Source organism: Lichtheimia ornata (assembly GCF_029851405.1).
Source record: "Lichtheimia ornata isolate CBS 291.66 chromosome Unknown scaffold00085, whole genome shotgun sequence".
Lineage (NCBI taxonomy): Eukaryota > Fungi > Mucoromycota > Mucoromycetes > Mucorales > Lichtheimiaceae > Lichtheimia > Lichtheimia ornata.
In genome coordinates, this window is record NW_026695405.1 from 1 (window position 1) to 9231 (window position 9231).

A 9231-nucleotide genomic window follows, 5' to 3' on the forward strand; every position below is an offset into this window, starting at 1 on the left:
AAGTTATATCATTGGCCACTGATCTAATCAGCCATACGATAACGACATTTGAATGTGGTCACGTGATCTGGGCCTTACACGAGTTGCTTTAGATTAGACAACATTTTTGCTCTTTAGACTTAATCCTGGTATATGCGCCCCATCACTTTATCAGTTCATGCATCAATTTATCAATGCATCATCCCCAAAACGCAGTAATACCCACGCCCACTACCCAAATAAAAGGATGTTGTCGCCGCCCACATCTCTCATTACCATACTTCTTTGATTGCTTACAAGGTCAAATTGCCAAGGTTTTGTACCGTATCCCCTTTCTTGTAAGCTTTGTAAATAAGTGCTGATCTTTTGTGGTCTTACACAATAGTGCTTTATTTTATCCTACTCTCATTGTCGTTGTATTGCGATAATATTGTATTCTTGTAACGAGGTAAAGCCTGATCGTGTTGCTTGATGAGCCACTACTCATACACGCTACCTTGTTACTTTCGATATAGCTATCTCTCCGTGAAGCATCTGCCAAACTTGGTTTCGGTACCGTGGACCACGGGGTGCTGACATTGACTTGGTGCATTTGACATGGTGCAAACAGCAGGGGAACCACCCCTCAACTCCCATGGTGGTGGTGATTTACCGGCTTCCTACCATCATCTGTCATACAAAATCACTTCCTTTATGTGAGGCAATATCTTGCAGCAGCCAAGGTCAGTAGTGATATACCGGTGCAAATGCATGTTACTCAACATGTATCACCCTTGTTGTCAGATTTCATCAAGTGATTGAAGAAAGTGGTCATCGAGCACTCAATAGCCGTTACTTCATCAGGAGAGATGATCTGGTCAACAATACGGTTGACAGGACATACGAGACATTATGTGAGATGATTAAGGCGCACAATGAACGTTTGGAAGCTGTACTTCTTGATGAAGTCCACGACAAAAGAACAAACATGAGGACCAGGCTCGCGTGCAAGGTTGTAAAGCCTGATCGTGGTGGTGGTTATGCAACGCTACTCCCCCAGAGCCTTGCTACATCAGACCCCCTTCTTCCTTAATAATCCCATGTTTTTCCAGCAAGGAGCGAAGGACATACAACGATGTGTACAGTGGCCGACGAGGAAATATGAGAAGATTAGGAAATGAACATGTGATCAAGAGTGCCAATTATGTTTGATGTATATAAAAACTACTATGAAATGGGTATGACTTGGGTAAAAGTGTGAATGGTTGCTTCAAGCTCATCTTTTTGTATGGGTTTGCTAATGTATGCATTCATGCCAGCATCAAAGCATTGTTCTCGGTCACCAGGCATCACACATGCTGTCATGGCAATAATGTAAGGTTGCTTCCCAATCAAGGTATCCGGAGTTTCACGAATCATGCGCGTTGCTTCCAATCCATTGAGCTCAGGCATCCATACATCCATGAAGATCAAATCAATAGGTTGTCCTTGTGCTGCCGAGTTGATGACCAAATCATATGCTTCTCGTCCATTTTGTGCCATGAGTGGTTGAACATTCAATTTGCTGAGCATGCGTGCAACGACTTTACGGTTGATTGGGTTGTCATCCACAAGTAATGTTTTGACTTTGACGAGACATTCAGACAAGGGTCGTTGTGATGACAATGTGCTGTTTTGTTGTGATGTAGGTGGTTGCAATAGATGTTGTTGTTTTTGTTGTTGTTGTTCAGTAATTGTAATGCTGTCGCTTGCTGAAACTTTTCCAAGTTGATCTTGAAGAGCGTGGATCAAGGATGAATTCTTAAAGGGCTTATAAAGCACAGCTGATCTTGCAACAGTTGCATTGAGTGGATGCCGATGATGCGACCCGTTTTCGGTGCTGTGTGATCGCCTATCCCTAATGCAAACAGCTGGCAAGGTGGATACAGGACTTGGGAACCATCGTTGAAGTGCATCCAAGGCAATATCGCTTGTTGTTGGTTGTGGGCCAAGAGGATCAATGATCTCAAGATCCACATCAATGAGCAGTAAGGTCGGCCCATCATCATTGGTTGATTTTTCTTCCTTCAAAATATCCATCGCTTGTTCAAATGTATAACATTGCGTGTCGTTCATTCCAAGACTGTTCAAAATACGTTTCCATGCTGTTTGAAGCGTTTGATCCTGGGCAATCACCAATGCATGATGTGTCTCAAAGTCATTCAACTTGTATTGCTCAGCAAATGTCAGGGTCTTTGGTTGCTTTTGCATCTTGACTCGAAAGAAAAATGTAGATCCTTCATCCACAATGGATTCGAACCACTATACGAGTAATGCCATGTTACTATTGTCCACAATAAAAGATATCCAGATAGCACATACCATATCACCATCCATCATGCGCGCCAATTGACGACTAATCGTCAAGCCAAGACCTATGTATAAATGTAGCTTTAGTATGTCTGGATAGCCTTATTCATCTACGCTTTACCTGTTCCTCCAAATCGCCTCGTGGTGGATACATCCACTTGAGAAAATGACTCGAAAAGCTTGTCGGCCTTATCCATTGGTATGCCGATGCCAGTGTCTTCAATCGCAAACAAGTAGGACACCCATTCCTCATCACCTCCTTCCTTTTTGGAAATGGTAGCAGCTTGATCCGGATCTCGGCACACTCTTACTGACACATATCCTGATGCGGTAAATTTGAATGCATTGGAAAGCCTACAAAATTGTGTTAGTACTTTGGAGCAATACATAATGCGATATACACCTACATGTTGAGCAGGATTTGCCGAAGCCGTACCAAATCACCATATACTTGGGCAGGTAATTCTTTTTCCACCTCATACCACAGCAGCACACCTTTGGCAAGAAAATTGTCGGACACCAGTTTCATAGCACTTTCAATGGCAAATGTCTAGAATAGAGAGTAAGCGTAAGAGGAGCTATCAACCACGACTTGATTAAAGTCCTACCAAATCCAATGGATTCTGCTCCAGTGATAGGTTCCCTGACTCAATCTTGGAATAGTCGAGGACGTCATTGATAAGAGACATGAGATGATTACCTAAAGTAGCGGTCATCAATATGAGCAAAGCATGATCCAAACATGCACATACCAGAGGATTCGATTGTTTCAGCACATTCATACAAGTCCGAAGGTAGATCACTCTCCATCAAAATACGTGACATGCCGATCACAGCGTTCATTGGTGTTCGTATCTCTAAAAAGATGCCATCAACATGGGGCATTGTGCGTGAATAGTAAATGGCTTACCATGAGACATGTTTGCCAGAAAAGATTGCTTTGAAGCAGCGGCCGTCTCTGCAGCCTCCTTTGCCACTTTGAGATCTAAAGCATAAAATGTCATTATGCTGTTCTCCACCGAGTCCAAGCCATACCTTTAAGCAATGTTTGTGTCCTCGCTTTTTCTTCCTCTAGCTCAATTGTTCTTTGTTGTAGATTGGCTGTTCGCTCTCGTACCAGCTCTTCCATGTCATTGGCATACTTTTCAAGCTACAAGGACTATAAGTAAACATGTCATAGCAACCATACCACCTCAAGACAATACTTGCCAGAATAGCCATCTTGTCGACTACATTGTCGAGACCGCCATAAGGATCAAAGGCCTTGATTCGTTGCTGGGTATCACGTGGTGTTGTTAGCTATGCGTATTGGCGAAATGACCCCGACTTACTTTTAGCGATGAAAAAGAAGGTCGCATGCTGGGATCGCGATCGAGACACTCTTCGATGATCTTGTTAATTTTGCTAACGGCATAGCCATCCTGATCCATATCTTGAGCAAAGCGAGGCTTCAAGTCGTCACTGCTGATTAGGCGGAAAATAGCCTTGTGGGACATCCTCTGCTCTTGGTATTCCTTGAATGGCTTTTCACGGCTCACAATCTCGTTCATAATGATGCCAACACTAAGATACTATCAATATGAAATGCTCATCATGCATGTGAAATCATACCACATTACCTGTAAACATCAGAGCGCTTGGTTGGCATAGCAACGCAGGCGTCGAATGGGAGTATCGTTACGGTCTCAGGCGCTAACCACAAGAGCTTTTCGTAAGAATCGACAATTCTCGGTTGGACAGTGTTGGATGAATCTTGTAGTGGCAGGTAGTTCTTGCGTATCGAGGAAAGCGTCAATGGATCAAGGGTTGAAATGCGAGTGCGTGTAAGTCCATAGTCGGTGATCTTTAATTCCCATTTCCCGGTAATCATGCATGAATGTGATGTCAAACATCCGTGATACTGGAACTTTGAGTTGTACAAGAAATCCATCCCTTTCATAATCCATCAATGAATACAAGTGAAATTCATACTTTTGTCCATTCACGTACCTTGGATCAAATCATTTATCAAAGAAAAGCGAAATATCCAGCTCAAGTCGATATCCGTGTCATCCAGGACGTCGGCTAAGGAACCTTTGCTACAGTATTCTAAAACAAAAGTCAATATCCTTATCCCCGTATAAAAGTGGCTAGCTCCTTCCTTACCTTCCACGATCAAAGTACGATGTGACTCCACGCAAAGACCAACGAGCTCCACGAGATTTGCATGTCTTGCTTCCTTCATGAGAGCAACTTCCTTCCTCACATCATCATACACCCGTAAGCGTTTGAATCCAAGTGGTTTTATCAGCACAGGTAGATTGCGACTATAGAGTACATTAGTCATGGTCCACTTTTTTTTGTCGTATAGCGACTTGGCACACTTACTGCGATCCAACGGTATACGCCATGTGCTTTTGTGTTTTGTGGCAGGAGGATTCATCGCATTGTGATTTTGGTCTATCATAGTAATACAAGGTGAATATCAACACATCATGAATCATCGTTCCTTATCGTACCTTGCTAATCCAAGCATCTCTTTTTGCATGATAAGATCGGGATCTGATACGCTGTTGGTGTTTGCAGCTGCCAAGTGATGATGCCTTGGTATTGTAGTAGCGATGGGTGTATCCATTCGGGAGATGGTGCTGCGTCGTTGTGATCCACGTTGCTGTAACACGGCTGGTCTTGATCCAATCTTTTCCTTGTCGTAAAAGGTGTTGTTTGTAGCTGTAGCAAATATATCTTCTGCTGAGCAACTTCGCACAGGCGGGGTGGCGAGCACAGTCGTTGGATGAGGTGCCACAAGATCCTGATAAGAGAGCATCCAATCCTGATCATATAGACGGCTCTGTTTACGTATACGCTTGCGACATGTCCATGCAATGGCGGTTACGACAGCAGCGAATGCGATAATGCTAATAGGAATCAGCACGCCCATGAGCAACCTTTTACGCGCGGCATCTTTGTCGGCTGTATAGCGAAGGCAATTGGGGTTCTTGCGACCTGCTTTGTCACTGCTGCATAATGCACAAGCTATTGATCCCGGTAATGCAAATGTTCCATAGGGGCATTCGGTACATGCTGGCTGGTCGACTTGGTTGTTGTAAGTATTAACGGGACAAGGATGGCATTGAAGGGATGTCTGAGTATGATTTGCATTATCCAAGCAATACAAGCTCTTTGACAGTGTACGATAAAATTGGCCAGGGGGACAAATGCTCGTGATTCGTGACGCGCTCACTTTGGTGTATCGCCATGGTTGATGATGTATCGTCTTTCCAAACAAAATGTCGAGTGATGAAAGGAATCCCATAGAGAAAAGATTCATAGACCTAGTAGTATCCTTATTAGGCACACATTTCATCATATTTGCATTGCATGTAATATACCTACCACATGGCTTTGATGCGCCCTTGCAAGAATGCTTGAACTTGATCATACAAGTCGGCTGAAGTATATAAGCGAGTAGTGTTGCTCATGTAACCCTTCATCACACGCTATCATAACGTTGTTGTTGTTGAATAAAGATGGTACAAAAGCAGGATGGTGGATGGACTTACATTGTTAATCATTTGAAATGCATATTCTGAAAACGTGACAAAGGCGTCTGCTATGTATTCTCTGGAATGTAATGTGGCGAGGACTCTTTCAAATTCAATATCCATGGTCTCGGGCGTTGAAATGTTGATGATATGCACCACATTATTCGAGTCGAGATTAGGAGTCGAGCGTTGCTGCTGAAATTGATCATAAAAGAAATGACAAAAGTCGCTTTCCTTGCTGGTTGTGCGTTCTGAAAGACATACTGGCGACATGACCTTATCCTCAATCATCACTTGTGCTACGGAAGATGCAAGCTTTTTCTTGTCGACGGCGATAAAGGATTCCATCCTAGATATTAAATGAGTTTCTCGGTCCTTGGTGTGATATGATAAAGTATATAGCTTACGGTTTGGATAACTGAATCGGCTCAAAAAAGGTACCAACATGGGCAAGAGGCAACTCGCTGGCGTTTGTGATAGATGCACCATAGTTGACAACGGAGGGATCACTGGATTGAAGGATAATACCATTGACACCTTGCTTAGCAAAGCTCGCTAGCTCTTGTCGTAGATGATGTGGATGGCCCAAGTAGTCGCCCATGTCTTGATTGAAAATAGTCCAATTGAGCTTGCGTGCAAGATCTCCTGCTCCTGCCATCAATCCAGATCCATATGTATCTCCTCTTGTGTTGGGTACAACGGCTCCCACATAAGCTGTCCTGTCATTCAAAGGCACCAATGTTGTCTGCTCATTGTCGAGAATGTAGGGTAGCGTATCATTGGTAATAAGATTGGGACCTGTCTTGATCGTCTCATTCATAAAAACATCATGGCCCGTCATAATCTATTGTAGACATGTAGATTAAAACGGTTGCATGTAAATGAAAAAAAAACATATGACTTACTCGAAGATACATGTAAAACACTGGAAGCGCTGTCTGATAATAAGGAAGTTGCGATATGCCAATGGTATCTTGATGCTCGGCAAACAACCTCGTCATGTTCGATCCACCAATGTCGAAAAAGGCAGCCCCAATCCGTTCCAAAGAGTCGCTTGCCAAGAGATCTAGCACAGCACCTGCAACAATATCCACACCAATCTTGAAAGAGTTAGCACCATCCATCGCCATTGTTCCTCCATGTACACTTACTGATCCTCCTAGTGACACGACCGAATCAAAGGTACCATTGGACAAGAACGTATCACGAACCTGAATCAGGGGCTGAGCTGTATTGTTGTAATCATGCAGGGGCAGTAGCACTGCTTGATGATCCAGGACGGTTTGTAGACTATCGAATCGATGGTAGAACGTTGCATTATCCAAATCACCGAGTTGAATCACCAAAGGTCGTTGATAGCCTCGATCACGTAACTCTCTTCCAAGCATGGTTGCTGCCTCATGATCATCTTGCAATACACGTGTCAATCCAAGACGTTTAGCGTAATCAAGGCCGGTGTTGAAAACAAGGACTGGGATGTCATGTTCAAGAGCGTATTGGGTTGCTTCAAAGACTTGATCATTGGGGATCGTGAGAATGATGCCGTCAACTCGCTGTCAAAGGTGACACAAATGTTAATAGACCCGTGTAACATATGAAACAATGAACCCCTCTCTCGCCCTCCTCCTCCTCCTCCTCTCCTGCATAAATCACATGCATTGTCTACGGCCGTCTGGATATCCTTGGTCATTTTACTACCGGTGTTCACAAGATGTCTGTTCCACTCGACGTGTATATCAGTAATCGCTGCAGCATCACGTGCACCTTGCTCAGGCTGATGGAAGAACGAAGCCATGGCAGAATCGTGCGAAATGACAGCAATGCGTGGACGTCGGCCTTGAATGGAAGAAGCATGTTGCTTGTCATTGCATGAAGGGATGTCGGGTTGTCGCTCATGTTGCTCGTGTTTGTTGTCCAAAGCAATGTTGGAAGAAGCTGGTATTCCTGTATCTGCCCATGGCATTGCCGATACCATCACGTCATCATCATACGTAAGTGGAGTGGTGTCATTGTTGTTGTTGTTGGATGATACAAGGTGTGATAGAGCAAGAACAAAGAGGAAAATCAAGAATGAAGGGGTTGCCATCCTGATACCAAGAACAACACCGCTCCTATGAATACGCGATAGGTGAGAAGAAATGAACCAATGCACCCTGCACTTTCATCATCACCACCATCCTTCTTCATGTTGATATAATAAATTCTCCGGCTATGGTTCTTCAACACTCGTCTGATTGCAAAGAAATTGTAAACTTTTTTGTTTTATTCATCTGTATTGTATCATGGAATATGGCGGTTTATCATAAACAATATCATACTGTGACATTGATAAGAGGATGATGATAGAGGAAATTGGATGTCGATAGGAAAGGATAAGCGAGGAATTGAAAAAGTGTGTGAGAGAGGAGAGAGAGGAATGTGAATGCAAGTACAGGCTAGTCTACATGGGCAGCATATATATATCGTCAAGATACAGCACGGGAAATAATAAAAGAGTGAAAAGTATCATGCAGGAGAATGGGAGCTATATGTGTCAGCGGGTATGTGTGTGTGTGTGTGTGTGTGTGTGTGTGTGTGTGTGTGGATAAGCTACGTCGCTATGCGTAGAGAATGATTGTAAATGTTGTCTAGGAATAAAGGGAATGTAAGAGGGAAGAAAGGAGTGGAGTATAAAAAGAAAGAGAATGGGTTAATGTTGTTGATGGTGCTGACCAGGTTGGCGTTTTCGAACCATGTTGCCTGCAGCCACCTTGTGGAAGCGAGAATCACATTCACGCCACGAACGATTGGGGATTTCATTCGCTACTGCTTTCCAAGCTTGTTTAAACAACTTTGAATGCTTTTTCATGGCCATAGCTAGCATTTGATCTTCGGTGCTTGACCATTCTCGATGTTCCATGGTCTTGGTTTGTAGCGTCTTGAAACGACCCCAACAACATCCACGAGAACGATGTGGAAGATAGGTTGACGAGATCATGGCCCATGAAAGGCCTTGACTGTATCCTCGTTGTAAAAGGTAATCTTCCTCCTGTGTCCATGGTGTGCGTGTTTGTGGTCCTGAACGATTACGAGGTGGTGGTGGTGGTGCTGCTGCTGCGATAGGTTGTTGCTGTTCGGGAGGATGGATCATGAGTGATGGCAACGAGTAAGGTGAACTAGGTGGCGATGATGCAGGTGTCAAAGAGGGTGATGCATTATAACAAATGGACATGTCGGGTGAGCTGCTTTCTTCAGAGGATGCTGTAGACATTGTTGACCATTGTTGGCGGATATTTTGGGGATGATGGTTATCCATGTGTGGAGTTTTTACACACTCATTGGCGGCGTGGTTGGTAACAATGGATGTTGCATCGGAAGGATGGGAAGCTGTCAAAGGGCAAAGAAGGTTTTTGAGATCCAT

The 9231-nt window shown here is 43.8% G+C and overlaps 2 protein-coding genes across 2 annotated transcripts; both read right to left on the reverse strand.

Moving 5' to 3' along the window:
* Positions 1 to 1185: 1185 nt before the first annotated feature.
* Positions 1186 to 7917, reverse strand: O0I10_011227 (uncharacterized protein; the record flags this gene model as incomplete). Its single annotated transcript, XM_058491197.1, has 21 exons — positions 1186 to 2259; positions 2320 to 2372; positions 2429 to 2661; positions 2715 to 2857; positions 2916 to 3007; positions 3060 to 3164; positions 3218 to 3292; positions 3343 to 3457; positions 3517 to 3582; positions 3639 to 3870; positions 3927 to 4239; positions 4297 to 4395; positions 4453 to 4613; positions 4675 to 4746; positions 4806 to 5621; positions 5683 to 5786; positions 5850 to 6180; positions 6239 to 6675; positions 6737 to 6931; positions 6983 to 7384; positions 7489 to 7917. The coding sequence occupies 21 exons, from the start codon at positions 7915 to 7917 to the stop codon at positions 1186 to 1188; spliced, it is 5547 nt and encodes a 1848-aa protein (XP_058338000.1).
* Positions 7918 to 8520: 603 nt separating this feature from the next.
* On the reverse strand, positions 8521 to 9231 carry O0I10_011228 (uncharacterized protein; the record flags this gene model as incomplete). The annotated part of the gene is made up of 1 exon (XM_058491198.1): positions 8521 to 9231. The coding sequence occupies one exon, from the start codon at positions 9229 to 9231 to the stop codon at positions 8521 to 8523; it is 711 nt and encodes a 236-aa protein (XP_058338001.1).